At 41.2% G+C, this 15,797-nt stretch overlaps 1 protein-coding gene across 1 annotated transcript in view; it reads left to right on the top strand.

Annotated features, from left to right (window-relative positions):
• col24a1 (collagen type XXIV alpha 1 chain) overlaps window positions 1-15,797 on the top strand; it is a 111,544-nt gene that overhangs the window by 27,824 nt on the left and 67,923 nt on the right. Inside the window, exons 6-11 of the mRNA XM_081387093.1 lie at window positions 5,818-5,871; window positions 8,772-8,825; window positions 11,122-11,166; window positions 12,103-12,156; window positions 13,009-13,053; window positions 15,426-15,479. Coding sequence (XP_081243219.1) covers window positions 5,818-5,871; window positions 8,772-8,825; window positions 11,122-11,166; window positions 12,103-12,156; window positions 13,009-13,053; window positions 15,426-15,479 — 306 coding nt within the window. The remainder of the gene's footprint in view (window positions 1-5,817; window positions 5,872-8,771; window positions 8,826-11,121; window positions 11,167-12,102; window positions 12,157-13,008; window positions 13,054-15,425; window positions 15,480-15,797) is intronic.

Here is a 15,797-nt window from a genome sequence, read left to right as displayed (position 1 = left end):
AGTGGATGTGGTGTGTGTTCAGCGGATGTGGTGTGTGTTCAGTGGATGTGGTGTGTGTTCAGTGGATGTGGATGTGGTGTGTGTTCAGTGGATGTGGTGTGTGTTCAGTGGATGTGGTGTGTGTTCAGTGGATGTGGTGTGTGTTCAGTGGATGTGGTGTGTGTTCAGTGGATGTGGATGTGGTGTGTGTTCAGTGGATGTGGTGTGTGTTCAGTGGATGTGGTGTGTGTTCAGTGGATGTGGTGTGTGTTCAGTGGATGTGGTGTGTGTTCAGTGGATGTGGATGTGGTGTGTGTTCAGTGGATGTGGTGTGTGTTCAGTGGATGTGGATGTGGTGTGTGTTCAGTGGATGTGGTGTGTGTTCAGTGGATGTGGATGTGGTGTGTGTTCAGTGGATGTGGTGTGTGTTCAGTGGATGTGGTGTGTGTTCAGTGGATGTGGTGTGTGTTCAGTGGATGTGGATGTGGTGTGTGTTCAGTGGATGTGGTGTGTGTTCAGCGGATGTGGTGTGTGTTCAGTGGATGTGGTGTGTGTTCAGTGGATGTGGATGTGGTGTGTGTTCAGTGGATGTGGTGTGTGTTCAGTGGATGTGGATGTGGTGTGTGTTCAGTGGATGTGGTGTGTGTTCAGTGGATGTGGTGTGTGTTCAGTGGATGTGGTGTGTGTTCAGTGGATGTGGTGTGTGTTCAGTGGATGTGGATGTGGTGTGTGTTCAGTGGATGTGGTGTGTGTTCAGTGGATGTGGTGTGTGTTCAGTGGATGTGGTGTGTGTTCAGTGGATGTGGTGTGTGTTCAGTGTATGTGGTGTGTGTTCAGTGGATGTGGTGTGTGTTCAGTGTATGTGGATGTGGTGTGTGTTCAGTGGATGTGGATGTGGTGTGTGTTCAGTGGATGTGGTGTGTGTTCAGTGGATGTGGATGTGGTGTGTGTTCAGTGGATGTGGTGTGTGTTCAGTGGATGTGGTGTGTGTTCAGTGGATGTGGTGTGTGTTCAGTGGATGTGGTGTGTGTTCAGTGGATGTGGATGTGGTGTGTGTTCAGTGGATGTGGTGTGTGTTCAGTGGATGTGGTGTGTGTTCAGTGGATGTGGTGTGTGTTCAGTGGATGTGGTGTGTGTTCAGTGTATGTGGTGTGTGTTCAGTGGATGTGGTGTGTGTTCAGTGTATGTGGATGTGGTGTGTGTTCAGTGGATGTGGATGTGGTGTGTGTTCAGTGGATGTGGTGTGTGTTCAGTGGATGTGGTGTGTGTTCAGTGGATGTGGATGTGGTGTGTGTTCAGTGGATGTGGTGTGTGTTCAGCGGATGTGGTGTGTGTTCAGTGGATGTGGTGTGTGTTCAGTGGATGTGGATGTGGTGTGTGTTCAGTGGATGTGGTGTGTGTTCAGTGGATGTGGTGTGTGTTCAGTGGATGTGGTGTGTGTTCAGTGGATGTGGTGTGTGTTCAGTGGATGTGGTGTGTGTTCAGTGGATGTGGTGTGTGTTCAGTGGATGTGGTGTGTGTTCAGTGGATGTGGTGTGTGTTCAGTGGATGTGGTGTGTGTTCAGTGTATGTGGTGTGTGTTCAGTGGATGTGGTGTGTGTTCAGTGGATGTGGTGTGTGTTCAGTGGATGTGGTGTGTGTTCAGTGGATGTGGTGTGTGTTCAGTGGATGTGGATGTGGTGTGTGTTCAGTGGATGTGGATGTGGTGTGTGTTCAGTGGATGTGGTGTGTGTTCAGTGTTCAGTGTATGTGGTGTGTGTTCAGTGTTCAGTGTATGTGGTGTGTGTTCAGTGTATGTGGTGTGTGTTCAGTGTATGTGGTGTGTGTTCAGTGGATGTGGTGTGTGTTCAGTGTATGTGGTGTGTGTTCAGTGGATGTGGTGTGTGTTCAGTGGATGTGGATGTGGTGTGTGTTCAGTGGATGTGGTGTGTGTTCAGTGGATGTGGTGTGTGTTCAGTGGATGTGGATGTGGTGTGTGTTCAGTGGATGTGGATGTGGTGTGTGTTCAGTGGATGTGGTGTGTGTTCAGTGGATGTGGTGTGTGTTCAGTGGATGTGGATGTGGTGTGTGTTCAGTGGATGTGGTGTGTGTTCAGTGGATGTGGTGTGTGTTCAGTGGATGTGGTGTGTGTTCAGTGGATGTGGTGTGTGTTCAGTGGATGTGGTGTGTGTTCAGTGTATGTGGTGTGTGTTCAGTGGATGTGGTGTGTGTTCAGTGGATGTGATGTGTGTTCAGTGGATGTGGTGTGTGTTCAGTGTATGTGGATGTGGTGTGTGTTCAGTGGATGTGGTGTGTGTTCAGTGGATGTGGATGTGGTGTGTGTTCAGTGGATGTGGATGTGGTGTGTGTTCAGTGGATGTGGATGTGGTGTGTGTTCAGTGGATGTGGTGTGTGTTCAGTGTTCAGTGGATGTGGTGTGTGTTCAGTGTATGTGGTGTGTGTTCAGTGTATGTGGTGTGTGTTCAGTGGATGTGGTGTGTGTTCAGTGTATGTGGTGTGTGTTCAGTGGATGTGGTGTGTGTTCAGTGGATGTGGATGTGGTGTGTGTTCAGTGGATGTGGTGTGTGTTCAGTGGATGTGGATGTGGTGTGTGTTCAGTGGATGTGGTGTGTGTTCAGTGGATGTGGTGTGTGTTCAGTGGATGTGGTGTGTGTTCAGTGTATGTGGTGTGTGTTCAGTGGATGTGGTGTGTGTTCAGTGGATGTGGTGTGTGTTCAGTGGATGTGGATGTGGTGTGTGTTCAGTGGATGTGGTGTGTGTTCAGTGTATGTGGTGTGTGTTCAGTGGATGTGGTGTGTGTTCAGTGGATGTGGTGTGTTCTACAGCAGATGTCTGTGGCTCCTCAGACACACGGAGAGGAACTGCTGCTGTCACACACACACACACACACACACACACACACGCTTTACCGCTTTACTCGCTGCTTTTCACCACTAAGTATCTCAGTGTGACGAGGGTTTCCCGCAGGAACACAGCATTGCTCAGATGTCGCTCTTTCACAGACCCGTCATGTGCAGGTCAAATATCAACCTGGGTATTTCTGTCCTAAAACTGCAGATCTCTGCCTTTTCTTTTCAAAATGACGAGATATTTTGTTGTTCAATGAGAAATTGATGAAAAATAAGTAACTTTATGCTTAAAACATGTTTTAAGCGTAAACTCACTTAAGTTTGATAGAATACTAAAGAAGAAAATATTTTTTTTTTTTGCAGTGTTGATTGCAGACTTTAGTATATTGTCGAATCTGAGCACAGTTTGAGACTTTGAGATCTCTTCTTAAGTTCTAAAGATCACGAACAAGCGGAAAATCATGAGGCCTGTTGTGGACAGTGGGAGACCTTGGAGTCCAAACCACTGTTCACATGCATCCAAGGTCAAAAAACTATTTCATTTTCTCATAATATCCATTGCAGCATCAGATCTTTCTGATGACCGAAACGCTTCGTTAAACCCCGCCTTTCCGAGAGCTGCTCTGCTCTGATTGGTCAGACGGCCCAGTCTGTTGTGATTGGTCTACTCTGCTCTGATTGGTCAGACGGCCCAGTCTGTTGTGATTGGTCTACTCTGCTCTGATTGGTCAGACGGCCAGTCTGTTGTGATTGGTCTTCTCTGCTCTGATTGGTCAGACAGCCAGTCTGTTGTGAATGGTCTTCTCTGCTCTGATTGGTCAGACGGCCACTCTTTTGTGATTGGTCTTCTCTGCTCTGATTGGTCAGACTGCCAGTCTGTTGTGATTGGTCTTCTCTGCTCTGATTGGTCAGACGGCCCAGTCTGTTGTGATTGGTCTTCTCTGCTCTGATTGGTCAGATGGCCCAGTCTGTTGTGATTGGTCTTCTCTGCTCTGATTGGTCAGATGGCCCAGTCTGTTGTGATTGGTCTTCTCTGCTCTGATTGGTCAGATGGCCCAGTCTGTTGTGATTGGTCTTCTCTGCTCTGATTGGTCAGATGGCCCAGTCTGTTGTGATTGGTCTACTCTGCTCAGATTGGTCAGATGGCCCAGTCTGTTGTGATTGGTCAGAAAGCAAACGCTCATTATCATATCTGAATCTCAGTGATACGAACAGTAACGATGGTGTGGGTTTCACCGAATCAATCTCATCAAAGTGGATTTGCTTTGTCAGCAGAAAACAGCGTCTTCTCCACATGAACAACACGAACCAAACTCTTCCAGTCTCAGATAAACTACAGTGTTTGAGGGCGGAGCAAAGAGACGCTGTTCAGCCAATCAAGACCAGAGACTGGCACTATGCAAATTAGTTACAAACTAACATAGGTTAAGCAGGAAGTGAGACTGGAATCACTGACGACTCGTTTCAGGCAGTTCAGAATCGCTTCTTTCTTTTAGGAGACAAAAACTCCATTTATCTGCAATTTGATCTGTGAAACTTTGCAAACCTTTTCTATTTCCAAACAGCTATAACACAGACTACATGAAAGGTCATATTTGAAAAAGCATAATAAGGGCTCTTTAAAGTTCTAAATATGATTTTCCCATCAAGCTTCAGGACAACGTGTTCATCTCTCTGTCCAGAGAGTGTTCTTCAGAGATGACCTGAGTGGGCAGAAGGGTCATCCACTGCAGATTAGCATCACCAGGGGCCAAACTGAGCTGGGATGCAGTCGGAGATGGTGGAAACTGTGAAGCATCTCGGTTTAGCCCACAGATTAGTCATTCGCATCCGCTGGGATTCCAGAGAAACAAGCCGGAGCTGTAGTGCTTTGTCCTTTATATCCCCTTTTAAGACTTTAGGGATGACGTCGCGAGAGAAATGAGATGCGCTTCACAGGTTTGAGAGGTTTGGCTGTAACTTCAGTTCATCTGCTCTGTTGATGTTTGGTTCCTCAGAGTAAATACAGCAGATCATGGCAGGATTTGCTTTAGTAGCGTTGTGTTTCGCGGGCGTCAGATCTGCGCTGTCAGGTTGATTGGCAGCAATTGTGTTTCCATCAATCTGCTCTTTCAAGATGAACTGAAGTAATAAAGCTCTCTTTCAGGCCTGAAAGGGTTTGGAGATGTTTGATTGATGAGCTAAATTTAGCCCCTGAGAAAAGACTTTTCTTCCAGTGAACTTCCACTGACTCCCTTTGAATTTAAATGTAATTAAAATGTCATTTGTAGTACAAAAAAAGCACACGATTGTACAGTTGGTTGAATCCTCCAAATCAGAATGAATGAATCTATGAATGAATGAACTGTGATGTGGATGGATGAAATGATTGAATTATTGATCGTTGGATGTATGGATTGATAAATTAAAGGGCGAGTGGGTCCATTTCTGATCATCTTACTGACTGTGTAACAGGCTAATCTGCATTATTATGAGGTTTAGTGTGTTTGCATACACATAGGAAGGAGATTTTGGCCCTTAAATCTCTCAAAATCCGCTGTTGACTCTTGCTTTAATCTGTCAGCACAGAAGAACAAGATTTGCATGTATCTTCCTGAACTTTAGGCATGTTTTTGAGTTGCTTTGACTTCACAAAGAAGTTTTTGACGGCTCGTTTTATGGGATATATGGGTTTTGTTAACTTTAGTTAACTACATTAGTTACCAAACTAACAATGAAAAGTACTTCTAAAACATTTCTTATTCTTAATGTTAATTTAGGCATTTACACATTATTAACACATTATTAAAATCAAAAGTTGTATCTGTTGTAAAATATTATTTAATTGACTTGAACTAAGATGAACTAACAATAAACAGTTGTATTAACCTTAACAAAGTTTATTAAATACTGTAAATATGTATTGCTCATTGTTATCTAATGGGACTTTATTATAAAGTGTTACTGATATATGAGATCAAACTGAATTAACTCTTTGTTTATGTCCCAGGGAGCCAAAGGAGATCCAGGACTGTCCCCAGGTCAGGCGCCGAAGGGTGAACCGGTAAATAGTACACAAACTACTACAGCTTCTCTCTCGGGTGCTTTCGAAATGTCTTTGTATACAAAACCGTAAACTACAGCAATCACATCAACCGATTTCCTGGCCTTTAAAGGGATAGTTTACCCAAAAATAAAAACCAACCGGCACCAACGTCATTAACCGATAACAGTCACTATATCCACATGCAATATCACTGACGAAAAAGACAAGACTAAAATAAAAACTTGACCAATATCACTCTGTTTTTGTCGAATAAAACAAACTGTTTTTAACAAGCCGCTATGGTTGCCAGATTTCAAGAATTAAAACCCCCAATCAGAGCTTTTCAGTTAAAAGAACATGTTTTCTACCCGGCGTTTTACTTAATATTTGCAGTCTGGCAACCCTGAGCACACGTTCTCTCTAAACCGCTGAAGAAGCGCAGATGATCTGGAAACACAAAAGAAGTTAACTGGAGTTCAGCAATCTTCATCGAGATTTTCTGCTCAAATTAACGTTTCGTTCAGTCGGTCTGTGTTCCTTCATGAGCCGCTTGTGCTGTTTAAAACTTCTCAGTGATGAACTGTAATAAATCTAAACATGAATCTCGTCTAAATCGAAGCTTCTCAGTGATGAACTGTAATAAATCTAAACATGAATCTTGACTTCCGGTAAATCGAAGCTTCTCAGTGATAAACTGTAAATCTAAACATGAATCTTGACTAAATCGAAGCTTCTCAGTGATAAACTGTAAATCTAAACATGAATCTTGACTACCGGTAAATCGAAGCTTCTCAGTGATAAACTGTAAATCTAAACATGAATCTTGACTAAATCGAAGCTTCTCAGTGATGAACTGTAATAAATCTAAATATGAATCTCGACAATATTTGCGATTGTAGTTGCTGAATAAATGTACTTACGCAACCTCTGTGTGACAATACAAGTATTTTATGCTGTTGTTTTAATAGAAAAACATGAATGTAATTTGGAATTATTGGCAATTAATTTGGAGAGAAGTTTCTTGTTTTACCAGTATATGATAATGAGCCTATAATAAATCAGAAAACCAGAGGAGGTAAAATAAATCCTGCATACGAGTCAACCATCTCTACATTTGTGTTTATAGGTGAAAGTGCAATAATTCAAATAAAATGTAGAAATAATTGATTATAATTTTGAGCAAAATAATAAGCATTATCAATTTAACCATTATGCAGTGAGTTATCAATGACTAAAACTAGACTAAAATGATCAGACATTTAGTCGACTAAATCTTGACCAAACAAAAGCTGTTACGGTTCCACTGAAGCAGAGTCAGTTTTCTGAGCCTAAATGCAGTTTAGCAATAACTTGGAAGCAATAACTGGGAAATTAACATAACTTAAATATAAATTTGACTGGGTGTAGCATGGCATGAACATGAAACTCAAAGCAGTGGACTACAGCATCAGAAGATGACGAAGCTAGACCACCATGCATGGCAAAATCAGGGCTATAAATACATAGACTAATAATGAGCAACACCTGAATGCAATGAAACCAATAAACCAATGAGAATGTAACACAAATGAAAACAAAAGCCCATGGCATAAACAAAAGGGAAACGTGGGAATCATATGACACATGAAAACAAAGAGCCCAACCATAAACCAGCCGTAGAAAAACAGGACAAGGTTGATTAAAGATGATAAAAACTAAAAAGTACATTTGACACAGGACTAAGACTAAATTAGTCAATTCTTCTCCACAACAAAAATGGATGGGAAACTGGGGGCCTTCGAGCTTCAAAAAAAGTTCAATTCAAATATCAAAGTATCAATTTATGGGCTCTATTTTAACGATCTGAAACGCAAGTATCAAACGTGAACCACAAGTAACTTTATGGGCGGGTCTCGGGCGCTGTTGCTATTATACCGGCGGGATAAATGACTCTCCGACACAAATCTAAAATGTGTTGGTCTGAAGTCGCTTCATTACTCATAGGTGTGGTTTGGGCGTAACGTGAAATAAACCAATCAGAGCGTCATCTCACATTCCCTTTAAGAGCAGGCGCGCTTGTTCTAATGCGGATGGCTATTATAACGGCGGATTAGCCAGGAGCGGTTCACAGCCGTGGAGACCGACGTTCTCGTCAGGGCCGTAAAACACAGAGAAGTGACATTGGGGATGGAGAAACACACCCAGATTAGCTTCGGTTAAACAGGTGTATAATAATTTGGGTAAATGTGTAAGCTAGATTTATGCCTATTTTTTCACATCTTCATGGACACAACAATGATTTCCCTCGTGTGGAATATTTTTGTATTTGTACAATTTTGTATGATTTGCAAAAATGAAAACTGCTGCGTCTGTGTGTAGATGAGAGAAGCAAGGTATGCGCGAAGTGTATGCGCACAGCATCTGAATAACGCGCCACTGACTTTAGACAAGGTTTCTCCTGGTCTGTGGAGGAATTGTTTTCTGAAACTGCAAAATAGCACCAGGGAACGTTTGCGCCGGAACACGCCTCCTCTTTTCCCTGAACCGCCCCGGGAGCGCAAGTTCATTCCCTAATTTACAGACGTGCGTCTGTGGAGGGAAAAGTCCGCTGTGCGTCCGGTGCAAAATAGGAATGACACATGCGTCGCTGTACAAAGTCAATTGCGCTGGGTGCAAGATAGGGCCCAAAATGTGTCTCGTCAGGTTTGACATCAATGTAGATTGGTCACATGAGAACCATTAGTGTCAAACTTGGTAGTTTTACTGCTATTTTCATTCTATTGAAATAGAAGAATACAAAATATGAGTTTTGTTAAGGTTTCATAAAAGAAATGCTTTGAAATGTGAGAGTGAAGAGTAAATGATGACAAAATCAGTTGTGGGTATGGCACTCGTGTGATGGAGGACAGCACTAAGTGTCTTCTCTTTGATTATTTCAGGGTGAAAGAGGACGGCCAGGTCCACAGGGTCCTAAAGGTGAATCAGGTCTGAAGGTAAGTTCTCCTGCACCCGTTCCAGCTGAATCATGTGCTGTTTGCAGCGTGAGACGTAGTGTTTCATCCTTCACACCGTTCGTACAGTATCTGTTACGCCACCATGGCAGCAAGGCCTCTCTCAGCGGCGGCTGGATCGGGTTACGGACAAGAATAAAGACCCTGTGTGGTGTTTTGGGGCAAGCGAATGTCTGTTCACACTTCCCGAGTCGTTGCTTTGCTCAAGGACCCGCCGTCACTTGGGAGCCCCTTTAGAACCTGAGATCCCCCAAAGGTCAAGGGGCGTCTTTTAGAGGAAAGGCGCTCTGCAGGGGGACTCGCTCCTGATGAGAGGAACCGTCGCATGTTGCATCTTCAAAGGCAAAACTGGTGCAAGTTTTAGCTCACCTAACTCAGCTAGAGGACATGTTTTTGTCATATTTAAGGTTTATGACTTGTGTAGGCGGGTTTGTGATGAGAGCATAGGAAGATGTCATGAGGTAGCTCTTGTTTTGGTTAATGAGGTGAAGAGTCCTTGCAAAGTCCTTTCAGTCATGACTTAAAAGTTGTTGGCCGGAGCTCATTTTAGGTCAGTCTTTTGCTAACAGTGGCCCAGTGTGTTTGGATATTCACTTGTAATCCCAAGAGCACTTTTAAGACTGTGTGGATCAACTCTTAGAAAATGAGCGTTCTCCAAGAGGTGTTTTCTTTGGAAATGGAGCCCTTTTGGACATAGCTTTTTTCCATTGAGTGGGGGCATTTGGTTGGTTTTTTGAACGGTCAGGCCAGCAACCTTGGAATTAATAAAAAGCAGATCTGTACGGTTAGGTTAGTGGATCCTGGACTGATTCATCTGAGATGAAACCAGAACCATTGACAGTAGAGATCAAGTCATGAGAGATTATGAAGTGCCACACAGAAAGATGCCTCTCTCAGATCCCCAGTTCTGTTCTCTTCGGTGGCGTTGCTCTTGAACAATCAGATACACACAGTTTTATTGAAAAATATCTGTTTTGGCAAGTATTCACGCAAAAAATTGTTGGTTTTGTCTCAAGTGAACTTAAACATTTGGGGGTAAACATCTGATTTGTAACATTATATTATATCTGTGCATTTGTTCTTAAAGTGACTAATTAATGTTAATCAAACAATGAAAGTCAAAGAGGGAATCCTTCTCTATTCTTGACAATAACTTTTGTAGCTTTAATAATAATCAGTTTTATTTGTAATTAATATACTAAAGACTATGCAGATTATTTTTACATTTGATTATTCAATTCCTGTATTATTTCTTACTGCTTGTTTCTTTCTTATATTGTATTTGTTGTATTTGTTTGTTATTTGCATCTTTGTTCTTATTTTTAATAACAAAGATAAAATAACAAAAAGAGCTGTATTGTGATTATTAGCGTCCTCTAACATGAAAACATGGATTCCTGGAAAATTTCATCAATGGCTGGGAAGCATTGTGTCGTAAATGACGGAAAATTCCGTCAATGGTGGGGAAAGGAGTTAAAAGTCCTAATAAACTAATAAAATAATGTCTTTACTTTAACTTCACCTCCCACAGAATGCCGGAGTCTTTGATCTTGAGCGCGGTGAACTTAAGCGATCCGTTTAAATGCTGTTTTATTGGTCATTAGTATCTAGAGCACTCTGCTTTTGCAGTAAAATCTTTAAAGAGTTTAAGCAGAAATTGTCCTACAGGCTCAGAACAGGCTAGACGTAAATCACGGTGACCTCTGATCATCATTGTCCTCTCAGGTGCAATGCAGAAGGCCTGGAATTTTCCAAATTTAGAGGATTGCACCACACTTGAACCTCTCCGCTCGGTCCGACACACAGCGCCACCTGCTGGCAAACGGCCGCCGGCACCTCTACCAAATCAGGCATCTAAATATCAAAGTATTAGACTTTATGATTGCACTGTTGTGCTTCAGTACAGTTGGCACAGATTGGTTCCTGCACTCGAGAGCAGGCTGGAAATGTTTGCAGGAGAGGAGCTCTGACCTCCCCTCCCCGTCTCACTGTCGTGACTTGTCTTTCTTTCATGGGCTCGAGCTCGAGCTGTCAGACAGGGAAAGCTTTAAAGGGTTTTGACAGGTCTCGGGAAATTCTTAAGGGCTATTAGTCTTATCTGAGGCGACTGGGACTTTAGGCAACACAATCCCAGAACCGCGGAAAAGATAACACGTCAAGAACGACTCTTACTTGTTCTTACGATTGTAGGGATATGGGAAAATTCTTTGCTTTGTGTTCTTAACGTTGTTCTGTAAAAGAGTTGAGTTATAATCTCTTTTCCTTTTTTCACCTGCAGGGTCCCAAAGGCTATCCAGGACCAGCAGGTCTGCCCGGAGAACAGGTGAGCGGAGGTGGATGTCGGCCTTTTGTGAGGTCTTCACAAACACATTTTACTGTTTCAATCATTGTCAGACCACAAGCTATATTTAGCTAGTGGTGTTTGCTAAGTCAAGTATAACTGCTATTATTATTAATCATACTTAAAATAGCTTTATTGCCATGCTGCCGCACTGAAGTTATTCGCATCGCTTCTTTTAGCTATCAGATCCTATTTTAGTAGATCAGATAAAAGTAAACGGTTCCATTTGTTGTGCACTGATACTTGAGACATGGGACAAAATGGACACGTTTTTCAGATAATTTCCCTCAATTTAAGGAGTTCTTGTTAATAGCAGCAACATAAATAAGTAAATATATGCATACATGCATAAAATGACTATTGCATTTAATGCATGTGTGAAAAGCTAAATATATGTATTTTTTTCAGTACCTTTCAGATTTTCTTTAATAAATGGAGCTGACATTCAGTTTCAAGCATCCTGAAGTTGAATGCTAGATTTTAGCATTGTATTTGACCTATCTTTTGTATAGCAGCCCTCCTGCCGCACATATTTAGCCTGTACAATCAGGTTTAATTCTCTCTCTCTGTCCCTCCCTACGTGTTTGACATGGCATTAAACAGATCTATGAGTTGTACCTGTTTGTACCTCCTCAATAACCGAGTCCGGAAGGTTTGGAACTCAATACATGGAGAATTTCATTCAGTCACAAAGCGCAGTCTTTATATGCAGTCACCTGATGCAAAGATGATCCGCACTGGAGTCGCGCAGCTGAGAGGAGCCGCCGTCTGGACCTCAGCCAGGGTCAGGCCGTGGAGAGCTGGTCCGGCCCGTAGATGCTTTGAGAGAGAGATGCCATGGGGAACAATAGTGGCTCTATTCGTCCGCTGGCAGCCGTTCTCATCTCTCATTCACGTTTTTCTTTCCTTTCTCCTCAGGGTTTGCCAGGATTGCCAGGCGTATCTGGGGCGGCAGGTTACCCTGGCAGGCAGGTGCAGTGACCGATATCCACTAAAAAAAGTCTTACTGATTCTGTGTCACTACTTCTTTAAATTTGATCCTTAATTTAAAATGAATGCCAGACAGTTGTTCAGAATGTACCGTGCGGTATACTCTGCTCTGTGTACTGTGTTAACACCTGTATTTAGCTTCGTCCACTTGTGATCTTGTGAATGCATCTTAATGCCAGCCGTAAACAGGGCCCTAAATTTGAAATATTAAATTAGATTTTTGTAAGTAGATTTATTTGCTTATAGCTAAGGTAGAGATTTTATGCTTATGGCTTGATAAAAAATTCGAAATGTCTTGTCCAGTAGGTGGCGCTGTCCCTAAACTGCTCCAGTACCATCAGGGTATGGTGGTGATGACATACACCAAATTTTGTTCCAATAGGCCAGAGTGTTTCAAAGATATGGCCTTCCGTCCTGTTCCTTGCCATCAAATCAAATTATATTTTGAAATATTCACTTTGATGCTTAATTTAAAATTAATATCAGGCAGCTGTTCAGAATGTAATGTGCGGTATACTGTGAAACAGTACACAATACACAATGATAAACATTTTAAGGCAAGACACCACAGGTGAATACAGTAAAAAAACTAATAGATATCACCACATACTTCTCAAATTGATTAATCAAAGAACACAAAACAATTGTTTTGTATTAGTTTTCTGAAATTTTATGTTTAAATATGCATAAATATAATGAATAAATTATGTATAAATATATATACTGGATAAAGCCAGTGTTCATTTTGTTGACATATTGAAGTTTCATGATCTCTGATGTGTGTATATGTCTGATATGTGAATGTGTGTAACATTAAAGTCTCTCGTGTCTCAGGGTATGGGAGGACCAGAGGGAAACCCAGGACCTAAAGGTGTTAATGTACGTACAGCTGTTGTCTCATGCTTTCCTGTTCAAACAGTGTCGGGACTCTTACATTATCTCAGTGTGAGTCACAGGACCAGATAAAAGAGAGAGAGATAAATAGAGAATGTTGAAAGAAGAATCGAGAGCAGATCAGATCCTTTTAAATTGTTCTGTTTTTATCGCATTGATTCTTGACACGTGGGACAAAACCCACAACTTTACCTGCCATTCGTTCTGAAAATGACCATCAGAACGACCTTAACGCATCAATGACCATAACGCAAAACTTCAAATAGATTCAAATAGATATTAAATACTCCTCTTTTATAATGTTTCGCAAAGTCCCTGCTAAACATTCATAAAATCTGGCTAAAGCAAAGTACAAAAATCAAACATTTCATATGCTGTGAGCTTAATTATGCAACACAACTGGTGAGTTTTATAGTTTTTTTTTTTATGATTTCATGATTTCATGATATCCCACAATATAAGTAATTAATTTTAGTAGCAGCAACACGATAAATAAATAAATAAATAAAATGCTGCTGCATTAAATGCAAATGTATTTTTGTCAACATCAGATTTTCATCAATAGATGGAGCTGAAAATCAGTTTTAAACATCCTAAAGTTCAATGCCAGATTTTTCAATATTTATAATAAATATTTGAAATGTTTTTTGTATCTGATGTTACTGTACAAAAATCTAACTTTTCACCTGCTCTGAGTTTGATAAGGCTACACAAATGGTAAGATTTATAGATTCGTTTTAATATAGTTTCAGGATTTTTGAAAATTTCCGTCAATTTAAGTAGTTCCTATTAGTAGCAGCAACACAATCAATCAATCAATCAATCAATCAACCAATCAATCAATAAATAAAATGGCTGCTGCATTTGATACATGTGCAAAATACATACTTTTATTGTTAACAGATTTACATCAATAGATGCAGCTGAAAATCAGTTTAAAACATACAAGATTTTACAATATTTATCATAAGTATTTGAAATGATTTTTGGATCTGATGTTGCTGTTGACCCATTCTAAGTGATTAAGGGAAGAAAACATGTAGTTGCATGCTAATGCAGGGGAATCCATCTGAACATGTAGAACAGATTCTCATCTCAAACAATCATCTGAAACAGTTCTATAAGATATGAGCCTTATTTCTGCAGTCCTCTAGCCTGTTTTGTCCCAGTCCTCAAGAATCAGTGAGCTGTATAAAGTCGAAATTGAGACTGCTGCATCTCAGAGATTTTGCATGTTTCAGAAACGCAATTGCTTTCAACATCTGGCAGTGTGCCGCGGCACAGGAATGTGCAGAGACAGGAGGAGGGCCACTTCTTTCATCTTTGACTGATAGTACATGTGATCTCACTTAACAAGACAGAAGAAATGTACATATAGCGATTCGTCCACCTACAGCAAGCAAAAATACCAGCCAATCTCTCACTCACCGCTTTGAATGATTTGTGTCCAGTGTTAACATTAGTTGTAAATTACTTTGACAGCAATATATCCATTTTAATAAGGTGACATATAAAATGAGGATGATAAATGAATCTTTATCTTGTAGTTCAGGGTGAATCAGATCTATGTTAGATCAAAATCATTTTTGAAATCAATGTGGCCCAATATCTCAAACGAACAAAACTTGTTAGTAGATTGGTTTGCTCATAGAATAGGTGGAGATTTTAGGCTCCTGGCTTATTTAAAAATTCGAAATGTCTTGTCCAGTAGGTGGCGCTGTCCCTAAACTGCTCCAGTACCATCAGGGCATGGTGACGATGACTTGCACCAAATTTTGTTCCAATCTGCCAAAGTGTTTTAAAGCTACACTGTATTACTTTCTAGCCCCTCCCATTCCGAGGGCATTTTAACTCCTACGGTGGCCGTATTATTTCAAATCTGCCGGTAGTCGCGAGTAATCTCCCCCTCGCTTTCGTCACGGTGCCACTGAGTGTAAAAACGCGAAAGGCGAAGCTTGAATTTCCAGGTATGTCTCTCTTTGTCTAATGTATTTTCAAGATGGAGGCGCAACATGGCTGCCGCTACTCGAGCGACTCGCTCGTGTGTATTCTAAATGGCAGATTCTCCGCTTACGAGAATACTTGATTAGTTGGTAGAAGTAATTACACATTAATGAGCACATATCATTTTGAAAGAACAAAGTGTTTTTTGTTAAGAATCAACTTAAAAAATTACACAGTGTAGCTTTAAAGATACTTGATGCATTATACGTAAATGGTACAACTTTTGCCCAACATAGTATCAGGATTATTTGACCACAATTTGGGGACTATTTGAGAAAAGATATAGGAGGAGTTTGAAAAAATGCTAACATGCGATTTTGAGCTATTGGAGACGTTTGTGTTTTCTGTATCAGGGCTTCATCGGACCTCCAGGAATCGCAGGACCGCCAGGACTGGAGGGAGAGAGAGTGAGTTTAAATGCACAATTATACAATCGTAATTTCAAATTCATTGCGAGAATCAAGCAGATGACATTTGCATGAATTAGAGCGAGGTAACATGCTGTCCAATACTATAGAAAATCTTTTTGAATCTTACCTCTGTTCGAATCACAGTACAGTAGTGCATTTACAATGGATATTTAGTTGGCCGGCATGTAGGAATGTGAATAAACTGTTAAAATATTCAACTAGCTTAAACAATTAAACATTACAGTTTAACATGAGACAGGTGAGGTCACCCACCAGCCCTGTCTCTAGTCAATTTCACTTGGAATTGTCTCTAGC

The sequence above is a fragment of the Scardinius erythrophthalmus genome (assembly GCF_964197995.2).
Source record: "Scardinius erythrophthalmus genome assembly, chromosome: 15".
NCBI classification, from domain to species: domain Eukaryota; kingdom Metazoa; phylum Chordata; class Actinopteri; order Cypriniformes; family Leuciscidae; genus Scardinius; species Scardinius erythrophthalmus.
Note: the sequence above shows the minus strand (reverse complement) of the source record. Positions and strands in the feature narration are given on the sequence as shown.